At 57.9% G+C, this 22,058-nt stretch overlaps 1 protein-coding gene across 2 annotated transcripts in view; it reads right to left on the bottom strand.

The window, feature by feature from the left end:
* The window catches only part of LOC147086616 (uncharacterized), an 88,479-nt gene that overhangs the window by 8,876 nt on the left and 57,545 nt on the right, over positions 1-22,058 (bottom strand). For both annotated transcript variants that reach the window (XM_085978757.1, XM_085978758.1), the window contains exons 4-7: positions 18,026-18,191; positions 14,045-14,296; positions 12,326-12,568; positions 9,697-10,467 (exon numbers count right to left, since the gene is read on the bottom strand). In XM_085978757.1, the coding sequence (XP_085834883.1) occupies positions 9,697-10,467; positions 12,326-12,568; positions 14,045-14,296; positions 18,026-18,191 (1,432 nt within the window). The remainder of the gene's footprint in view (positions 1-9,696; positions 10,468-12,325; positions 12,569-14,044; positions 14,297-18,025; positions 18,192-22,058) is intronic.

The following is a 22,058-nucleotide window of genomic DNA, read 5'->3' as shown; positions in this document are numbered from 1 at the left end:
CTATAGTTTCCAGCCTTCTGTCTACTGCCCTTTTTAAATAAGGGTGTTACATTAGCAGTTTTCCAGTCTGCCGGGACATTTGCCGAGTCCAGGGAGTTTTGGAAAATTATTACCAATGCATCCACAATCCCTACCGCCACTTCCCTCAAGACCCTAGGATGTAAGCCATCAGATCCAGGTTAACAGATTAAAGGGCAGGACCTCAAAGGTTGTAATCTCTGGATTACTCCCAGTGCCACGTGCTAGTGAGTATAGGAATAGGAGGATAGTGCAGATGAATGCGTGGCTAAAGAGTTGGTGTAGGAGGGAGGGTTTTAGTTTCCTGGATCACTGGGCCTGCTTCTGGGAAAGGTGGGACTTGTACAAGTCGGACGGGTTGCACCTGAACCAGAGCGGGACAAATATCCTTGCGGGGAGGTTTGCTAGCACTGTTGGGGGGGGTTTAAACTAACTTGGCAGGGGGATGGGATACAGAGGGGAGCTGAAATAGGGGGTGATGTGCTGCCAATTATACAGAAAAAAACAAGTCAGCTTGGTAGACAGGGCAAATATATAAGGGCAAGGCTGGATGGCATCTATTTTAATGCAAGGAGTCTTGCAAATAAGGTGGATGAACTGAAGGTGTTGATAAACACATGGGAGTATGATATTGTTGCTATCACGAAGACATGGTTGAGGGAGGGGCAAGACTGGCAGCTCAATATTCCGGGGTACAGAATCTTCAGGCGAGACAGAGGGGGAGGTAAAAGAGGAGGGGGTGTCGCAATATTAATTAAGGAGTCAATTACTGCAGTAAGGAGGGATGATATATTAGCAGGTTCCTCTAATGAGGCCATATGGGTGGAGCTTAAAAACAAAAAGGGGGCAAGCACTTTGCTAGGAGTGTACTATAGGCCTCCAAACAGTCAGGGGGAGATAGAGGAACAGATATGTAGGCAAATCTCAGAGAAATGTGCAAATAATAGGGTAATAATAATGGGGGATTTCAACTTCCCCAATATTAACTGGGATAGTCAGAGTGTGAAAGGCACAGAGGGTGTAGAATTCTTAAAGTGCATCCAGGAGAGCTTTTTGAGCCAGCATGTAGAAAGTCCTACAAGAGAGGGGGCGGTACTGGACCTAATTCTAGGGAATGTGGCCGGCCAAGTGGAAAAAGTGCTAGTAGGTGAGCACTTTGGTGACAGTGACCATAATATGGTGAGATTTAAGGTGGTCGTGGAAAAGGACAGGGATGGGCCGGAAATAAAGGTTCTAAATTGGGGGAAGGCCGATTTTAATAGGATAAGGCAGGATCTGGCCAAAATGGACTGGGATCAGCTACTTGTAGGAAAATCCGCATCGGAGCAATGGGAGGCTTTCAGAAGGGAGATTGAGATCATACAATGGCAACATGTACCCGTAAAGGTCAAGGGTGGTTCCAAAAACCGGGAACCTTGGATGTCAGGGGATATACGAGAATGGATTAGGAAAAAAGGAGGGCTTTTGGCAGATACAAAAGGCTAAAGACGGAGGAAGCCCTAGAGGAGTACAAAAAGTGCAGGGGATACTTAAAAAAGAAATTAGGAGATCAAGGAGGGGCCATGAAATAACACTGGCGAGCAAAATAAAGGAAAATCCTAAGATGTTTTATAAGTATATTAAGGGTAAGAGGATAACTAGGGAAAAAATAGGGCCCATTAGGGACAAAAGTGGCAATCTGTGTGTGGAGCCGGAAGATGTAGAAGGGGTTCTAAATGAATTTTTTGCATCTGTTTTCACTATGGAGAAGGACGATGTAGACATAGAAATAGGGCGGGGGGACTGTGATATGCTCGAACATATTAACATCGAGAGGGAGGAGGTATTGGCGGTTTTAGCAGGCCTAAAAATGGATAAATCCCCAGGCCCGGATGAAATGTATCCCAGGCTGCTGTGTGAGGCAAAGGAAGAGATTGCGGGGGCTCTAACACATATATTCAGGACCTCTCTGGCCACAGGGGATGTGCCAGAGGACTGGAGAACTGCTAATGTAGTACCATTATTCAAGAAGGGAAGTAGGGAAAAACCGGGGAACTACAGGCCAGTGAGCCTAACATCAGTGGTAGGAAAATTATTGGAAAAAATTCTGAGGGACAAAATTAGTCTCCACTTGGAGAGACAAGGATTAATCAGGGATAGTCAACATGGCTTTGTCAAGGGAAGATCATGTCTGACTAATTTGATTGAATTTTTTGAGGGGGTGACTAGGTGTGTGGATGAGGGTAACGCAGTGGATGTGGTATACATGGATTTCAGTAAGGCCTTCGATAAAGTCCCGCACAGGAGACTGGTCAAGAAGGTAAGAGCCCATGGAATCCAGGGTGCCTTGGCACATTGGATACAAAACTGGCTTAGTGGCGGAAGGCAGAGGGTGATGGTCGAAGGTTGTTTTTGTGACTGGAAGCCTGTGGCCAGTGGGGTGCCATAGGGATCGGTGCTGGGTCCCTTGCTGTTTGTGGTCTACATTAATGACTTGGATATGAATGTAAAAGGTATGATCAGTAAGTTTGCGGATGATACAAAAATTGGTAGGGTGGTAAATAGCGAGGAGGGTAGCCTCAGTCTGCAGGACGATATAGATGGGTTGGTCAGATGGGCGGAACAGTGGCAAATGGAATTTAACCCGGAAAAGTGCGAGGTGATGCACTTTGGGGGGACTAACAAGGCAAGGGAATACACAATGAATGGTAAGACCCTAGGCAAGACGGAGGGTCAGAGGGATCTGGGTGTGCAAGTACACAGATCCCTGAAGGCGGCGGAACAGGTGGATAAGGTGGTAAAAAAGGCATATGGGATACTTGCCTTCATTAGCCGAGGCATTGAATATAAGAGCAAGGAGGTTATGATGGAGCTGTATAAAACACTGGTTAGGCCACAGCTGGAATACTGTGTGCAGTTCTGGTCGCCAGACTACAGGAAGGATGTGATCGCTTTGGAGAGGGTGCAGAAGAGATTCACCAGGATGTTACCAGGGCTGGAGCGCTTCAGCTATGAAGAAAGACTGGGCAGATTGGGTTTGTTTTCCTTGGAGCAGAGGAGGCTGAGGGGGGACATGATTGAGGTGTACAAAATTATGAGGGGCATAGATAGGATGGATACTGAGGAGCTTTTTCCCTTAGTAGAAGGGTCAATAACTAGGGGGCATAGATTCAAGGTAAAGGGCGGGAGGTTTAGAGGGGATTTGAGAAAGAACTTTTTCACCCAGAGGGTGGTTGGAGTCTGGAACTCACTGCCTGAAAGGGTTGTGGAGGCTGGAACCCTCACAACATTTAAGAAGCATTTGGATGAGCACTTGAAATGCCATAACATACAAGGCTACGGACCAAATGCTGGAATATGGGATTAGATTAGACAGGGCTTGATGGCCGGCACGGACACGATGGGCCGAAGGGCCTCTATCCGTGCTGTATAACTCTATGACTCTATGACTTATCCGCCTTGAGTCCCATTATTTTACCAAGTACCACTTCCTTAGTGATTTTGATCGTGTTTAGCTCCTCCCCCCCTTTAGCCCCCTGTTTGTCCAGTGTTGGGATATTCTTAGTGTCTTCTACTGTAAAGACTGATATAAAATATTCATTCAGTGTTTTTGCCATCTCCATATTTCCCACCATTAATTTCCCGGTCTCAACCTCTAAGGGACCAACATTTACTTTAGCCACCCTTTTTCTTTTTATATAACTATAAAAACTCTTACTATCTGTTTTTATATTTTTTGCTAATTTACTTTCATAATCTATCTTCCCTTTCTTAATCAATCTTTTTGTTATTTTTTGCTGTCTTTTAAAGTTTTCCCAATCCTCTATCCTCCCACTAGATTTGGCTACCTTATATGCCCTTGTTTTTAGTCGAATACTATCCTTAATTTCTTTACTTAGCCACGGATGGCTGTCTTTTCTTTTACACCCTTTTCTTCTCAGTGGAATATATATTTTTTGGAAGTTGTAAAATAACTCTTTAAATGTACACCACTGATCTCCGCTGTCAACTCGTCTATTTTGTTACGAATGCTGCGTGCATTCAGATAAAGAACATTCAAATATGTTTTCTGACAATTTATTCCTGTTTTTACCCCTTTTACTACTTTACCTTTATCATCATGCATTCTGTCCCTTCCTGACACGCTCTGGTTTTTAATTCCCCCACTGCTACCTTGCTCTATTGCCTTCTCCGCTGTCATTTTTATTTTTCGCTTTCCTAATATGTACCTGGTGCTAATAACGTGAATGTGTCCAATTCCACAAAACGCTTAAAGGAACTAAGAAGGAACGGAATCTCGGGATCTGTTACTGTCGCCCCCTGCCCTCAGAATCTGCCCGACACTCAGTCCTGGGTCTGCCTGTCTGGACCGCACCTCGAGTGAGGTACCGGACCCCTGGGACCGACCCCCAGCAAGAGTTGGGGCTTTCAGGAGATTTGCCTTTTTCTAGCGACCCGTAAGAATTCTCTGGGTTGCCCCAGTTTAGCGGCAGGCACCGCATGCTCACTCTCCAGACCTCACCGGTCGTACTAGGCCCCAGTGTAGCGCAGGGCACCGCACGCTCCCTCTCCAGGCCCCACTGGTCGCACTAGGCCCCAGTGTAGCGCAGGGCACCGCATGCTCCCTCTCCAGGCCTCACCGGTCGTACTAGGCCCCAGTGTAGCGCAGGGCACCGCATGCTCCCTATCCAGGCCCCACTGGTCGCACTAGGCCCCAGCGTAGCGCAGGGCACCGCACGCTCCCTCTCCAGACCTCACCGGTCGTACTAGGCCCCAGTGTAGCGCAGGGCACCGCATGCTCACTCTCCAGACCTCACCGGTCGTACTAGGCCCCAGTGTAGTGCCGGGCACCGCACGCTCCCTCTCCAGGCCCCACTGGTCGCACTAGGCCCCAGTGTAGCGCAGGGCACCGGATGCTCCCTCTCCAGGCCCCACTGGTCGCACTAGGCCCCAGTGTAGTGCAGGGCACCGCATGCTCCCTATCCAGGCCCCGCTGGTCGCACTAGGCCCCAGCGTAGCGCAGGGCACCGCACGCTCCCTCTCCAGGCCCCACTGGTCGCACTAGGCCCCAGCGTAGCGCAGGGCACCGCATGCTCCCTCTCCAGGCCCCACTGGTCGCACTAGGCCCCAGTGTAGCGCAGGGCACCGCACGCTCCCTCTCCAGGCCCCACTGGTCGCACTAGGCCCCAGCGTAGCGCAGGGCACCGCATGCTCCCTCTCCAGGCCCCACTGGTCGTACTAGGCCCCAGCGTAGCGCAGGGCACCGCATGCTCACTCTCCAGACCTCACCGGTCGTACTAGGCCCCAGTGTAGCGCAGGGCACCGCACGCTCCCTCTCCAGGCCCCACTGGTCGCACTAGGCCCCAGTGTAGCGCAGGGCACCGCATGCTCCCTCTCCAGGCCCCACCGGTCGCACTAGGCCCCAGTGTAGCGCAGGGCACCGCACGCTCACTCTCCAGACCTCACCGGTCGTACTAGGCCCCAGTGTAGCGCAGGGCACCGCATGCTCCCTATCCAGGCCCCACTGGTCGCACTAGGCCCCAGCGTAGCGCAGGGCACCGCACGCTCCCTCTCCAGGCCCCACTGGTCGCACTAGGCCCCAGCGTAGCGCAGGGCACCGCATGCTCCCTCTCCAGGCCCCACTGGTCGCACTAGGCCCCAGCATAGCGCAGGGCACCGCATGCTCCCTCTCCAGGCCCCACTGGTCACACTAGGCCCCAGCGTAGCGCAGGGCACCGCATGCTCCCTCTCCAGGCCCCACTGGTCGCACTAGGCCCCAGTGTAGTGCAGGGCACCGCACGCTCCCTCTCCAGGCCCCACTGGTCGCACTAGGCCACAGTGTAGTGCCGGGCACCGCACGCTCCCTCTCCAGGCCCCACCGGTCGCACTAGGCCCCAGTGTAGCGCAGGGCACCGCATGCTCCCTCTCCAGGCCCCACTGGTCGCACTAGGCCCCAGTGTAGCGCAGGGCACCGCATGCTCCCTCTCCAGGCCCCACTGGTCGCACTAGGCCCCAGTGTAGCGCAGGGCACCGCACGCTCCCTCTCCAGGCCCCACTGATCGCACTAGGCCACAGTGTAGTGCCGGGCACCGCACGCTCCCTCTCCAGGCCCCACTGGTCGCACTAGGCCACAGTGTAGTGCCGGGCACCGCATGCTCCCTCTCCAGGCCCCACTGGTCGCACTAGGCCCCAGTGTAGTGCAGGGCACCGCACGCTCCCTCTCCAGGCCCCACTGGTCGCACTAGGCCACAGTGTAGTGCCGGGCACCGCACGCTCCCTCTCCAGGCCCCACCGGTCGCACTAGGCCCCAGTGTAGCGCAGGGCACCGCATGCTCCCTCTCCAGGCCCCACTGGTCGCACTAGGCCCCAGTGTAGCGCAGGGCACCGCATGCTCCCTCTCCAGGCCCCACTGGTCGCACTAGGCCCCAGTGTAGCGCAGGGCACCGCACGCTCCCTCTCCAGGCCCCACTGATCGCACTAGGCCACAGTGTAGTGCCGGGCACCGCACGCTCCCTCTCCAGGCCCCACTGGTCGCACTAGGCCACAGTGTAGTGCCGGGCACCGCATGCTCCCTCTCCAGGCCCCACTGGTCGCACTAGGCCCCAGTGTAGCGCAGGGCACCGCACGCTCCCTATCCAGGCCCCACTGGTCGCACTAGGCCCCAGTGTCGTGCAGGGCACCGCACGCTCCCTCTCCAGGCCCCACTGGTCGCACTAGGCCCCAGTGTAGCGCAGGGCACCGCACGCTCCCTATCCAGGCCCCACTGGTCGCACTAGGCCCCAGTGTCGCGCAGGGCACCGCACGCTCCCTCTCCAGGCCCCACTGGTCGCACTAGGCCCCAGTGTAGCGCAGGGCACCGCACGCTCCCTCTCCAGGCCCCACTGGTCGCACTAGGCCCCAGTGTAGCGCAGGGCACCGCACGCTCCCTCTCCAGGCCCCACTGGTCGCACTAGGCCCCAGTGTCGCGCAGGGCACCGCACGCTCCCTCTCCAGGCCCCACTGGTCGCACTAGGCCCCAGTGTAGCGCAGGGCACCGCACGCTCCCTCTCCAGGCCCCACTGGTCGCACTAGGCCCCAGTGTAGTGCAGGGCACTGCACGCTCCCTATCCAGGCCCCACTGGTCGCACTAGGCCCCAGTGTAGCGCAGGGCACCGCATGCTCCCTCTCCAGGCCCCACTGGTCGCACTAGGCCCCAGTGTAGCGCAGGGCACCGCACGCTCGCTCTCCAGGCCCCACTGATCGCACTAGGCCACAGTGTAGCGCAGGGCACCGCATGCTCCCTCTCCAGGCTCCACTGGTCGCACTAGGCCCCAGTGTAGCGCAGGGCACCGCACGCTCGCTCTCCAGGCCCCACTGGTCGCAGTAGGCCCCAGTGTAGCGCAGGGCACCACACGCTCGCTCTCCAGGCCCCACCGCTCGCACTAAGCCCCAGTGTATCAGTGGGCACCACACACTCGCTCTCCAGGCCCCACTGGTCACACTAAGCCCCAGTGTATCAGTGGGCACCACACACTCGCTCTCCAGGCCCCACTGGTCACAGTAGGCCCCAGTGTATCGGTGGGCACCACACACTCGCTCTCCAGGCCCCACTGGTCGCACTAGGCCCCAGCGTAGCGCAGGGCACCGCATGCTCCCTCTCCAGGCCCCACTGGTCGCACTAGGCCCCAGCGTAGCGCAGGGCACCGCATGCTCACTCTCCAGACCTCACCGGTCGTACTAGGCCCCAGTGTAGCGCAGGGCACCGCACGCTCCCTCTCCAGGCCCCACTGGTCGCACTAGGCCCCAGTGTAGCGCAGGGCACCGCATGCTCCCTCTCCAGGCCCCACTGGTCGCACTAGGCCCCAGTGTAGCGCAGGGCACCGCACGCTCACTCTCCAGACCTCACCGGTCGTACTAGGCCCCAGTGTAGCGCAGGGCACCGCATGCTCCCTATCCAGGCCCCACTGGTCGCACTAGGCCCCAGCGTAGCGCAGGGCACCGCACGCTCCCTCTCCAGGCCCCACTGGTCGCACTAGGCCCCAGCGTAGCGCAGGGCACCGCATGCTCCCTCTCCAGGCCCCACTGGTCGCACTAGGCCCCAGTGTAGCGCAGGGCACCGCACGCTCCCTCTCCAGGCCCCACTGGTCGCACTAGGCCCCAGCGTAGCGCAGGGCACCGCATGCTCCCTCTCCAGGCCCCACTGGTCGCACTAGGCCCCAGTGTAGCGCAGGGCACCGCACGCTCCCTCTCCAGGCCCCACTGGTCGCACTAGGCCCCAGCGTAGCGCAGGGCACCGCATGCTCCCTCTCCAGGCCCCACTGGTCGCACTAGGCCCCAGCATAGCGCAGGGCACCGCATGCTCCCTCTCCAGGCCCCACTGGTCACACTAGGCCCCAGCGTAGCGCAGGGCACCGCATGCTCCCTCTCCAGGCCCCACTGGTCGCACTAGGCCCCAGTGTAGTGCAGGGCACCGCACGCTCCCTATCCAGGCCCCACTGGTCGCACTAGGCCCCAGTGTCGCGCAGGGCACCGCACGCTCCCTCTCCAGGCCCCACTGGTCGCACTAGGCCCCAGTGTAGCGCAGGGCACCGCACGCTCCCTCTCCAGGCCCCACTGGTCGCACTAGGCCCCAGTGTAGCGCAGGGCACCGCACGCTCCCTCTCCAGGCCCCACTGGTCGCACTAGGCCCCAGTGTCGCGCAGGGCACCGCACGCTCCCTCTCCAGGCCCCACTGATCGCACTAGGCCACAGTGTAGTGCCGGGCACCGCACGCTCCCTCTCCAGGCCCCACTGGTCGCACTAGGCCACAGTGTAGTGCCGGGCACCGCATGCTCCCTCTCCAGGCCCCACTGGTCGCACTAGGCCCCAGTGTAGCGCAGGGCACCGCGCGCTCCCTATCCAGGCCCCACTGGTCGCACTAGGCCCCAGTGTCGTGCAGGGCACCGCACGCTCCCTCTCCAGGCCCCACTGGTCGCACTAGGCCCCAGTGTAGTGCAGGGCACCGCACGCTCCCTATCCAGGCCCCACTGGTCGCACTAGGCCCCAGTGTCGCGCAGGGCACCACACGCTCCCTCTCCAGGCCCCACTGGTCGCACTAGGCCCCAGTGTAGCGCAGGGCACCGCACGCTCCCTCTCCAGGCCCCACTGGTCGCACTAGGCCCCAGTGTAGCGCAGGGCACCGCACGCTCCCTCTCCAGGCCCCACTGGTCGCACTGGGCCCCAGTGTCGCGCAGGGCACCGCACGCTCCCTCTCCAGGCCCCACTGGTCGCACTAGGCCCCAGTGTAGCGCAGGGCACCGCACGCTCCCTCTCCAGGCCCCACTGGTCGCACTAGGCCCCAGTGTAGTGCAGGGCACTGCACGCTCCCTATCCAGGCCCCACTGGTCGCACTAGGCCCCAGTGTAGCGCAGGGCACCGCATGCTCCCTCTCCAGGCCCCACCGGGCACGGACAAGACCCCTGGAGAGAGGCAGGCAGCCGGAGCAACCCTCCCCACCCCTGCTCCATGGAACCACGTCCATCCTGGACCTATGGATGACCAACTTGGCCTGGCCCAGGAGCAGTCCTCAGACTTGCCTGCTTTCCCCGCCCCACCGCGCCCCCACCCCCCCCAACTCCGCACCGAGCGGCCAAAGATCAGGAGCCCTGGGATTGAAGTGGATCCAGACATTGAGGAGCAGCCCCCCTCCAGGAGGCGCGATGCGTGGGGGTTAACTCTTACCCTCCTGTTCCCTGGCCTGGTCGGTGCAAAGGGCGGCGGCCTCAGGTATTCCTCCGGTACCCTCTCGTACAGATTCTCGTCCTGCCGCGATTCCGGTGCTGGCTGCGGAGTTCGGGGAATGGGTCTCGGTGCTGGCTGAGGTGCGCCGGGAACCGTTCTGGGTAAGAGTCCGTATACCGCGTCGTCTAGTTCGAAGCTGTGCACGGCGAGGGCTGGCTGCGCCGTCTCAAAGTCCGGGACCGCCTGGAGACCGCGGCGTTGCCGGACGGGCTGGGCGTAGGTGGGGTGAGCGCTGGATGGGAGAAAGGGCGGAGGGGGGACCCTGGGAGGGGCACTCGGCCTCAGGCCCTCGTGGGGAGGGTCCACTGGTGGCCAGGGCGGGGGGTCGGGGGCAGCAGTGGGGCCCTTGGTGGGGGCCGGGCAGTAAAAGTTGCCAGGCCGGGCCTGCTTCAGGTCCAGCTCCGAGTACACGTGGTGAAGCTGTGGCCTGCTGGCCCACGGCAGGAGGTCCTGAGGCATGGCGTAAAGGACGATCCCGTCATCGGGGTTGGCGTAGAGCCTGGCCTGGGCGGGCTCGGTGTAGGTGTGCATCTCCTCCATGGCGGCCCGAGGCCTCTCTCCAGGCTCCGTGTAGATGTGTCTCTTGGCCTTGTTGACTGTAGCGTATGTCACGGCCACGTGGCTGGGGGCAGGACGGACCTCCCTCTCGGGGGGACAGGGGGTCAGATTGTGGCCTGAGGTGCTGGTCGCCAAAGCTCGGGCCTCCGGGATCTGCCGAGGTGCAAGAAGACATGGTTAGCAACTGCAGCTCAGTCCAGGTAAAAAGCCGCCCGCTCGCTGCCATCCCGGTGGGGCTGTTGCGCACTAAAGAAAAGTCACGTGTTTTGGAAAGGAGCTATCACCTCAACACACGCAGCCCCGGGGCAGCGAGCATCAACGGATTCCGCCAGCTGCCATTTTGTTATGGCTCAGCTTAGTTCAGCCTGTTACTACAGGCCTCGCGAGAGCGGCCTGTTCCTACAGGCCCCGTGACAGGCCTGTTCCTACAGGCCCCGCGAGAGCGGCCTGTTCCTACAGGCCTCGCGAGAGCGGCCTGTTCCTACAGGCCCCGCGACAGGCCTGTTCCTACAGGCCCCGTGAGAGCGGCCTGTTCCTACAGGCCCCGCGAGAGCGGCCTGTCCTACATGCCCTGTGGGAAGGGAAAACCTGTTGGGTGATTCACAAAAGTGACACTCAGTCAAATTGAGAAGTGTTAACGCACTTTACAGTCAGTGAAGTACTTTTTTTGACGTGTAGTCACTGTTGTAATGTAGGAAACGCGGCAGCCAATTTACGCACAGCAAGCTCCCACAGACAGCAATGTGATAATGACCAGATCATCTGTTATAGTGATGTTGGCTCAGGGATAAATATTGGCCCCAGGACACCCGGGAGAACTCCCCCTGCTCTTCTTCGAAATAGTGGCTGTGGGATCTTTTACATCCACCTGAGAGAGGGCAGACGGGGCCTCAGTTTAATGTCTCATCCGAAAGACGGCACCTCCGACAGTGCGGCACTCCCTCAGTACTGTCCCTCCGACAGTGCGGCGCTCCCTCAGTACTGCCCCTCCGACAGTGCGGCGCTCCCTCAGTACCGCCCCTCCGACAGTGCGGCGCTCCCTCAGTACTGCCCCTCCGACAGTGCGGCACTCCCACATGTACCGCCCCTCCGACAGTGCGGTGCTCCCTCAGTACTGCCCCTCCGACAGTGCGGCGCTCCCTCAGTACCGCCCCTCCGACAGTGCGGCGCTCCCTCAGTACCGCCCCTCCGACAGTGCGGTGCTCCCTCAGTACTGCCCCTCCGACAGTACGGCGCTCCCTCAGTACTGCCCCTCCGACAGTGCGGCGCTCCCTCAGTACTGCCCCTCCGACAGTGCGGCGCTCCCTCAGTACTGCCCCTCCGACAGTGCGGCGCTCCCTCAGTACTGCCCCTCCGACAGTGCGGCGCTCCCTCAGTACTGCCCCTCCGACAGTGCGGCGCTCCCTCAGTACTGCCCCTCCGACAGTACGGCGCTCCCTCAGTACTGCCCCTCCGACAGTGCGGTGCTCCCTCAGTACTGCCCCTCCGACAGTACGGCGCTCCCTCAGTACTGCCCCTCCGACAGTGCGGCGCTCCCTCAGTACTGCCCCTCCGACAGTGCGGCGCTCCCTCAGTACTGCCCCTCCGACAGTGCGGCGCTCCCTCAGTACTGCCCCTCCGACAGTGCGGCGCTCCCTCAGTACTGCCCCTCCGACAGTGCGGCGCTCCCTCAGTACTGCCCCTCCGACAGTGCGGCGCTCCCTCAGTACTGTCCCTCCGACAGTGCGGCGCTCCCTCAGTACTGCACTGGGAGTGTCGGCCTGGATTATGATTATGGGCTCAAGTCCCTGGAGTGGGGGCTTGAACCCACGACCTTTTGACTCAGAGGCGAGAGTGCTACCCACTGAGCCAGGGCTGAGACTCGGGGAGGAAAACTGCTCCAAGATAGGAGAGAGGAGAAGGGTAGGAGTGAGGGACTGGGCGAAGGATGCTGAATGTTCAGGCCCGAGGCTTTGGAAAGATCAGATACTGTTCCTGTAGTTCGCCTACAGCGCAGAAAGACGGCCGTTACCTCCTGATAGAGGTTGTTGTCCAGTGTGACGTTCGTTGCTCCTTCCACCGCCCAGAGACGAACATCGTGCGTGGCCTCGGGGGCAACGGGGTCAGAGGCCGGCGCTCCCGGTAACGAGGTTGATCCTGCGGCAATATCTGGCACGTTGGGAAGGGCAGCGGCAGCTTCCCCTCCTCCTGTCTCCCTGACGCTCCGCTTCCGCCTCAGGCTCCCGTCGATCTCCTCATAGAGTTTCTCAGGGCGCTGGGAATGGGACAAGAACAAACCGCCGTCACTGCACCTCACGTCTCACATCGAGTCTACAGCACAGAGACAGGCCATTGGGCCCATCTGCTCCGTGCCGGTGTTTATGCCCCACACCAGCCTCCTCCCACCCCTCTTCATCTCACCCCATCACCCTATCCTTCTATTCCTTTCTCCCTCATGTGTTTATCCAGCTTCCCCTTAAAGGCATCGATACTATTCGCCTCGACCACTCCCTGTGGCAGCGAGTTCCACATTCTCACCACTCTCTGGGTAAAGAAGTTTCTCCTGAATTCCCGATTGGATTTATTAGTGACTCTCTTATATTGACGGCCCCTCGTTCTGGTCTCCCCCACAAGCGGAAACATCTTCTCTATGTCTACCCTATCGAACCCCCTTCATTAACTTAAAGACCTCGATCAGGTCACCTCTCGGCCTTCTCTTTTCCAGAGTAAAGAGCCCCCGCCTGTTCAACCTTTCCAGGTAGTTTATAACCCCACTTCTCAGTTCTGGTATCATCCGTGTAGATCTGTTTTCCACCCTCTCCAGTGCCTCCGTATCCTTTTTATAATATGGAGACAGAACTGTGCACGGAACGCCGAGTGTGGGGTCAGATGATGCACTTTAACCTCTGGGACTGGACGGAGTCAGGGGTCAGATGATGCACTTTAACCTCTGGGACTGGACGGAGTCAGGGGTCAGATGATGCACTTTAACCTCTGGGACTGGATGGAGCCAGGGGTCAGATGGTGCACTTTAACCTCTGGGACTGGACGGAGTCAGGGGTCAGATGGTGCACTTTAACCTCTGGGACTGGGCGGAGTCAGGTGTCAGATGGTGCACTTTAACCTCTGGGACTGGACGGAGTCAGGGGTCAGATGATGCACTTTAACCTCTGGGACTGGACGGAGTCAGGTGACAGATGATGCACTTTAACCTCTGGGACTGGACGGAGTCAGGGGTCAGATGATGCACTTTAACCTCTGGGACTGGACGGAGTCAGGGGTCAGATGATGCACTTTAACCTCTGGGACTGGACGGAGCCAGGGGTCAGATGATGCACTTTAACCTCTGGGATGGACAGAACCAGGGGTCAGATGATGCAGTTTAAACTCTGGGAGCAGATGGAGCTAGGGGTCAGATGATGCACTTTAACCTCTGGGACTGGACGGAGCCAGGGGTCAGATGATGCACTTTAACCTCTGGGACTGGACGGAGCCAGGGGTTTGTGAATGAGTGAGGTTTCCCAGAGCTGATTCAAAGGGGCGGGTCTAGATCAAACTGAGACAGCCAGTGACACCCCAGTGACACCCAGTGACACCCAGTGACAGCCCAGTGACAGCCAGTGACACCCAGCAAACCGGGCCGGTTTCCCACACACGCTGACTGTGCCCCTTTCAGTATCGGGGCTAACGGTTCCTCCTGCTCCCGGATTGCTGGGCTCCTGCTGTTTAGCTTGTGTCTGTCGGTCCTTACCTCCTGATCGAGGTCATCGTCCAGTGTGACCTTCGCTGATCCTTCCACTGGCCAGAGCCGGGCGTCCTGTGTGGTGTTGGGCTCAATGGGGTCAACGGGGTCAGAGGCCGGCGCTCCCGGTAACGAGGTCGATCCTGCGGCAATATCCGGCACGTTGGGAAGGGCAGCGGCAGCTTCCCCTCCTCCTGTCTCCCTGACGCTCCGCTTCTGCCTCAGGCTCCCGTCGATCTCCTCGTAGAGTTTCTCAGGGCGCTGGGAACGGGACAAGAACAAACCGCCGTCACTGCACCTCACGTCTTGTCCAAGTTTACAAAACCAGCCCAAACGCCCCTCAGCAATCTGCATGCCTGGCATTGGGGTCAAATGTTGCCCTTTAACCCCTGGGGCTGGCCCAGGTGTATCATATCTCAGATCACGGCCTGGGTGTATTGTACCTCAGGCCACAGCCCAGGTGTATCATATCTCAGACCACGGCCCAGACGTATCGTTCCTCAGGCCACAGCGCAGGCGTATCGTACCTCACTGTAGGCCAGGGGGTATCGTACCTCACTGTAGGCCAGGGGGTATCGTACCTCACTGTGGGCCCGGGGGTATCGTACCTCACTGTGGGCCCGGGGGTATTGTACCTCACTGTGGGCCCGGGTCTATCGTACCTCACTGTAGGCCCGAGGGTATTGTACCTCACTGTAGGCCCGGGGGTATCGTACCTCACTGTAGGCCCGGGGGTATCGTACCTCACTGTGGGCCCGGGGGTATCGTACCTCACTGTGGGCCCGGGGGTATTGTACCTCACTGTGGGCCCGGGTCTATCGTACCTCACTGTAGGCCCGAGGGTATTGTACCTCACTGTAGGCCCGGGGGTATCGTACCTCACTGTGGGCCCGGGGTTATCGTACCTCACTGTGAGCCCGGGTCTATCGTACCTCACTGTAGGCCCGGGGGTATCGTACCTCAATGTAGGCCCAAGTCTATCGTAACGCACTGTGGGCCCGGGGGTATCGTACCTCACTGTAGGCCCGGGGGTATCGTACCTCACTATGGTCCCGGGTCTATCGTACCTCACTGTGGGCCCGGGTGTATCGTACCTCATTCCAGGCCCGGGTATATCGTACCTCACTCTAGGCCCGGGTCTATCGTACCTCACTGTAGGCCCAGAGGTATCATACCTCATTGTAGGCCCGGGTGTATCGTACCTCACTGTAGGCCTGGGGGTATCGTACCTCACTGTAGGCCCCGGGGATATCGTACCACACTGTAGGCCCGGGGGTATCGTACCTCACTGTAGGCCCGGGGGTATCGTACCTCACTGTAGGCCCGGGTCTATCGTACCTCACTGTAGGCCCGGGCCTATCGTACCTCACTGTAGGCCCGGGGGTATCGTACCTCATTGTATGCCCGGGGGGTATCGTACCTCACTGTGGGCCCGGGAGTATCGTACCTCACTGTAAGCCCGGGGGTATCGTACCTCACTGTAGGCCCAGGGGTATCGTACCTCACTGTAGGCCCTGGGGTATCATACCTCACTGTGGGCCCGGGGGTATCGTACCTCACTGTAGGCCCGGGTGTATCGTACCTCACTGTAGGCCCGGGGGTATCGTACGTCACTGTGGGCCTGGGGGTATCGTACCTCACTGTAGGCCCTAGGGTATCGTACCTCACTGTAGGCCCGGGGGTATCGTACCTCACTGTAGGCCTGGGTCTGTCATACCTCACTGTAGGCCTGGGAGTATCGTACCTCACTGTAGGCCTGGGGGTATCGTACCTCACTGTAGGCCTGGGGTTACCGTACCTCACTGTAGGCCCGGGGGTATCGTACCTCACTGTAGGCCCTGGGGTATCGTACCTCACTGTAGGCCCAGGGGTATCATACCTCACTATAGGCCTGGGTCTGTCATACCTCACTGTAGGCCTGGGAGTATCGTACCTCACTGTAGGCCTGGGGTTATCGTACCTCACTGTAGGCCCGGGGGTATCGTACCTCACTGTAGGCCCTGGGGTATCGTACCTCACTGTAGGCCCAGGGGGTATCGTACCTCACTGTAGGCCCGGGTCTATCGTACCTCACTGTAGGCCCGGGGGTATCGTACCTCACTGTCGGCCCGGGGGTATCGTACCTCACTGTAGGCCCGGGGGTATCGTACCTCACTGTAGGCCCGGGTCTATCGTACCTCACTGTAGGCCCGGGGGTATCGTACCTCACTGTAGGCCCGGGTCTATCGTACCTCACTGCAGACCCGGGTCTATCGTACCTCACTGTAGGCCCGGGTATATCGTACCTCACTGTAGGCCCTGGGGTATCGTACCTCACTGTAGGCCCGGGGGTATCGTACCTCACTGTAGGCCTGGGTCTATCGTACCTCACTGTAGGCCCAGGGGTATCGTACCTCACTGTAGGCCCGGGGGTATCGTACCTCACTGTAGGCCCGGGGGTATCGTACCTCACTGTAGGCCCGGGTCTATCGTACCTCACTGTAGGCCCGGGGGTATGGTACCTCACTGTAGGCCCGGGTCTATCGTACCTCACTGTAGGCCCGGGGGTATCGTACCTCACTGTAGGCCCGGTTCTATCGTACCTCACTGTAGGCCCGGGGGTATGGTACCTCACTGTAGGCCCGGGTCTATCGTACCTCACTGTAGGCCCAGGGGTATCGTACCTCACTGTAGGCCCGGGGGTATCGTACCTCACTGTAGGCCCGGGGGTATCGTACCTCACTGTAGGCCCGGGGGTATCGTACCTCACTGTAGGCCCGGGTCTATCGTACCTCACTGTAGGCCCGGGGGTATCGTACCTCACTGTAGGCCCGGGGGTATCGTACCTCACTGTAGACCCGGGTCTATCGTACCTCACTGTAGGCCCGGGTCTATCGTACCTCACTGTAGGCCCGGGTCTATCGTACCTCACTGTAGGCCCGGGGGTATCGTACCTCACTGTAGGCCCGGGGGTATCGTACCTCACTGTAGGCCCTGGGTCTATCATACCTCACTGTAGGCCCTGGGTCTATCATACCTCACTGTAGGCCCGGGTCTATCATACCTCACTGTAGGCCCGGGGGTATCGTACCTCACTGTAGGCCCGGGTCTATCGTACCTCACTGTAGGCCCGGGTCTATCGTACCTCACTGTAGGCCCGGGTCTATCGTACCTCACTGTAGGCCCGGGGGTATCGTACCTCACTGTAGGCCCGGGGGTATCGTACCTCACTGTAGGCCCTGGGTCTATCATACCTCACTGTAGGCCCTGGGTCTATCATACCTCACTGTAGGCCCGGGTCTATCATACCTCACTGTAGGCCCGGGGGTATCGTACCTCACTGTAGGCCCGGGTCTATCGTACCTCACTGTAGGCCCGGGTCTATCATACCTCACTGTAGGCCCGGGTCTATCGTACCTCACTGTAGGCCCGGGTCTATCATACCTCACTGTAGGCCCGGGTCTATCATACCTCACTGTAGGCCCGGGTCTATCATACCTCACTGTAGGCCCGGGTATATCGTACCTCACTGTAGGCCCTGGGGTATCGTACCTCACTGTAGGCCCGGGTCTATCATACCTCACTGTAGGCCCGGGTCTATCATACCTCACTGTAGGCCCGGGTCTATCATACCTCACTGTAGGCCCGGGTCTATCATACCTCACTGTAGGCCCGGGTATATCGTACCTCACTGTAGGCCCTGGGGTATCGTACCTCACTGTAGGCCCGGGTCTATCATACCTCACTGTAGGCCCGGGGGTATCGTACCTCACTGTAGGCCCGGGTCTATCGTACCTCACTGTAGGCCCGGGTCTATCGTACCTCACTGTAGGCCCGGGTCTATCATACCTCACTGTAGGCCCGGGGGTATCGTACCTCACTGTAGGCCCGGGTCTATCATACCTCACTGTAGGCCCGGGTCTATCATACCTCACTGTAGGCCCGGGTCTATCGTACCTCACTGTAGGCCCGGGTCTATCATACCTCACTGTAGGCCTGGGTGTATCGTACCTTATTGCAGGCTGTAGTCAGGTATTCCACGAACGGTAAGATGGGGGACTTCATGTAGAAGTTCAGCAGCTCAGTGACGCTGTTGTGCTGACGCTCGTCCCCCAGGATCAGGTACTGCCCATTCTCCAGCTGGTCGATGATGAAGTGACGACAGCGATCAGTTCCGCTGGGCCAGAACACAGGGAGAAGAGTCTGTTACCATGGTCACCGCTGGTGCCAACACCCCCAGTAGCGCCCTCACGCTCTCCTCCTCCGCTCTGTCCGAGCGAGATGCTGGGTCGGGTGCAGTGACGAAGGGCGTAGGGTCAGTAACAGCAGGAGGGGGAAGAGTCAAACCGGCCTCCTGGGACTCGCCCTGGCTCCATCGCACGCTCTCGGCGGGCACGGGCGAACGGAAGGGCCGAACTCCCAGCTGGGGGGTTTGCGGCCTCTGACATTCAGACAACCGCGCTGCCAGTTGCGACCCGGCCTCCTCCACGTCCTGTGCAACCAGTGTCAACGTCAACTGCTCAGGCTGGCTACAGCACGGCTCACGTGCGGGTAAAGTTCCCTCGACTCCGCCCCGCCCTGTGCCTCAGACCCAGGCTCGGACAGATATCTCACAGCCTGCATCATTTCACCCACTCACATACAAACCCTCCTCAGTGCACTTTGAAGGGGGTCGGGGGGGGGGCTGGTTATGGGGGAAATCTGTGCATTAGAGCAGGAACATGCACTCCTGCGAGAAGGTGTAGGGCGTGAGCAACCACATCGTAGTAACTACAAGGGTGGCGCTATGTCGTTATGGAGCTGAGCAGGAGAGAGCATAAGGAGTGACTAAGGAGGGGAGATCGTAAGGAGCGATTCAGGAGGAGAGATCATAAGGATCGATTCAGGGGGAGAGATCGTAAGGAGCGATTCAGGGGGAGAGATCGTAAGGAGCGATTCAGGAGGGGAGAGCGTAAGGAGTGATTCAGGAGGGGAGATCGTAAGCAGAGATTCAGGAGGAGAGATCGTAAGGAGTGATTCAAAGGGGAGATCGTAAGGAGCGATTCAGGAGGAGAGATCGTAAGGAGTGATTCAGGAGGGGAGATCGTAAGGAGTGATTCAGGAGGAGAGATCGTAAGGAGCGATTCAGGAGGAGAGATCGTAAGGAGCAATTCAGGAGGGGAGATCGTAAGGAGTGATTCAGGAGGGGAGATCGTAAGGAGCGATTCAGGAGGAGAGATTGTAAGGAGCGATTCAGGAGGGGAGATCATAAGGAGTGATTCAGGAGGAGAGATCGTAAGGAGCGATTCAGGAGGAGAGATCGTAAGGAGTGACTTAGGAGGAGAGATCGTAAGGACTAACTTAGGAGGAGAGAGCGTAAGGAGTGACTTAAGAGGACAGATCATAAGGAGTGACTTAGGAGGAGAGAGCGTAAGGAGCGATTGAGGAGGAGAGATCATAAGGAGCGATTCAAGAGGAGAGAGCGTAAGGAGCGATTCAGGAGGAGAGATCGTAAGGAGCGATTCAGGAGGAGAGAGCGTAAGGAGCGATTCAGGAGGAGAGATCGTAAGGAGCGATTCATGAAGAGAGATCGTAAGGAGCGATTCAGGAGGAGAGAGCGTAAGGAGCGATTCAGGAGGAGAGATCGTAAGGAGCGATTCAGGAGGAGAGAGCGTAAGGAGCGATTCAGGTGGAGAGAGCGTAAGGAGCGATTCAGGAGGAGAGATCGTAAGGAGCGATTCAGGAGGAGAGATCGTAAGGAGCGATTCAGGAGGAGAGATCATAAGGAGCGATTCAGGAGGAGAGATCGTAAGGAGCGATTCAGGAGGAGCGAGCGTGAGGAGCGATTCAGGGGGAGAGAGCGTAAGGAGCGATTCGGGGGAGAGAACGTAAGGAGCGAATCAGGAGGAGAGAGCGTAAGGAGTGATTCAGGAGGAGAGATCGTAAGGAGTGAGTCAGGAGGAGAGATCGTAAGGAGCGATTCAGGGGGAGAGAGCGTAAGGAGCGATTCGGGGGAGAGAACGTAAGGAGCGAATCAGGAGGAGAGAGCGTAAGGAGTGATTCAGGAGGAGAGATCGTAAGGAGTGAGTCAGGAGGAGAGATCGTAAGGAGCGATTCAGGAGGAGAGATCGTAAGGAGCGATTCAGGAGGAGAGATCGTAAGGAGCGATTCAGGGGGAGAGATCGTAAGGAGCGATTCAGGAGGAGAGATCGTAAGGAGCGATTCAAGAGGAGAGATCGTAAGGAGCGATTCAGGAGGAGAGATCGTAAGGAGCGATTCAGGAATAGGGATCGTAAGGAGCGATTCAGGAGGAGAGATCGTAAGGAGCGATTCAGGAGGAGAGATCGTAAGGAGCGATTCAGGAGGAGAGATCGTAAGGAGTGAGTCAGGAGGAGAGATCGTAAGGAGCGATTCAAGAGGAGAGATCGTAAGGAGTGATTCAGGAGGAGAGATCGTAAGGAGCGATTCAGGAGGAGAGATCGTAAGGAGTGATTCAGGGGGAGAGATCGTTAGGAGCAATTCAGGAGGAGAGATCGTAAGGAGCGATTCAGGAGGAGAGATCGTAAGGAGTGATTCAGGAATAGGGATCGTGAGGAGCGATTCAGGGGGAGAGATCGTAAGGAGTGATTCAGGAATAGGGATCGTAAGGAGCGATTCAGGGGGAGAGATCGTAAGGAGTGATTCAGGAATAGGGATCGTAAGGAGCGATTCAGGGGGAGAGAGCGTAAGGAGCGATTCAGGAGGAGAGATCGTAAGGAGCGATTCAGGGGAGAGATCGTAAGGAGCGATTCAGGAGGAGAGTTCGTAAGGAGTGTCTTAGGGGGAGAGATCGTAAGGAGCGATTCAGGAGGAGAGAGCGTAAGGAGTGATTCAGGAGGAGAGATCGTAAGGAGTGACTTAGAAGCAGAGATCGTAAGGAGTGATTTAGGAGGAGAGATCGTAAGGAGCGATTCAGGAGGAGAGATCCTAAGGAGTGACTTAGGGGTCGAGATCGTAAGGAGCGATTCAGGAGGAGAGATCTTAAAGAGCGATCCAGGAGGAGCGATCGTAAGGAGCGATTCAGGAGGAGAGAGCGTAAGGAGCGATTCAGGAGGAGAGGTCGTAAGGAGCGATTCAGGGGGAGAGATCGTAAGGAGCGATTCAGGAGGAGAGATCGTAAGGAGCGATTCAGGAGGAGAGATCGTAAGGAGCGATTCAGGAGGAGAGATCGTAAGGAGCGATTCAGGGGGAGAGATCGTAAGGAGCGATTCAGGAGGGGAGATCGTAAGGAGCGATTCAGGAGGAGAGATCGTAAGGAGTGACTAAAGAGGACAGATCGTAAGGAGTGACTTAGGAGGAGAGAGCGTAAGGAGCGATTCAGGAGGAGAGATCGTAAGGAGTGACTAAAGAGGACAGATCGTAAGAGGTGACTTAGAAGCAGAGATCGTAAGGAGTGATTTAGGAGGAGAGAACGTAAGGAGTGATTCAGGAATAGGGATCGTAAGGAGCGATTCAGGAGGAGAGATCGTAAGGAGCGATTCAGGAGGAGAGATCGTAAGGAGCGACTTAGGGGTAGAGATCGTAAGGAGCGATTCAGGAGCAGAGAGCATAAGGAGTGACTTAGGAGGAGAGATCGTAAGGAGCGATTCTGGAGGAGAGATCGTAAGGAGCGATTCAGGAGGAGAGATCGTAAGGAGCGATTCTGGAGGAGAGATCGTAAGGAGCGATTCTGGAGGAGAGAGCGGAAGGAGCGATTCAGGAGGAGAGAGCAGAAGGAGCGATTCAGCAGGAGAGAGCGTAAGGAGCGATTCAGCAGGAGAGAGCGTAAGGAGCGATTCAGGAGGAGAGATCGTAAGGAGCGATTCAGGAGGAGAGAGCGGAAGGAGCGATTCAGCAGGAGAGAGCATAAGGAGCGATTCAGGAGGAGAGATCGTAAGGAGCGATTCAGGAGGAGAGAGCGTAAGGGCGATTCAGGAGGAGAGAGTAAAGTGTGACTTAGGCGGAGAGATCGTAAGGAGTGACTTAGAAGCAGAGATCGTAAGGAGTGATTCAGGAGGAGAGATCGTAAGGAGTGATTCAGGAGGAG

The sequence above is a fragment of the Somniosus microcephalus genome, unplaced genomic scaffold, assembly GCF_052327205.1.
Source record: "Somniosus microcephalus isolate GS21.2 unplaced genomic scaffold, FLI_Smic_1.0 unresolved_chr7, whole genome shotgun sequence".
Classification (NCBI taxonomy): domain Eukaryota; kingdom Metazoa; phylum Chordata; class Chondrichthyes; order Squaliformes; family Somniosidae; genus Somniosus; species Somniosus microcephalus.
Note: the sequence above shows the minus strand (reverse complement) of the source record. Positions and strands in the feature narration are given on the sequence as shown.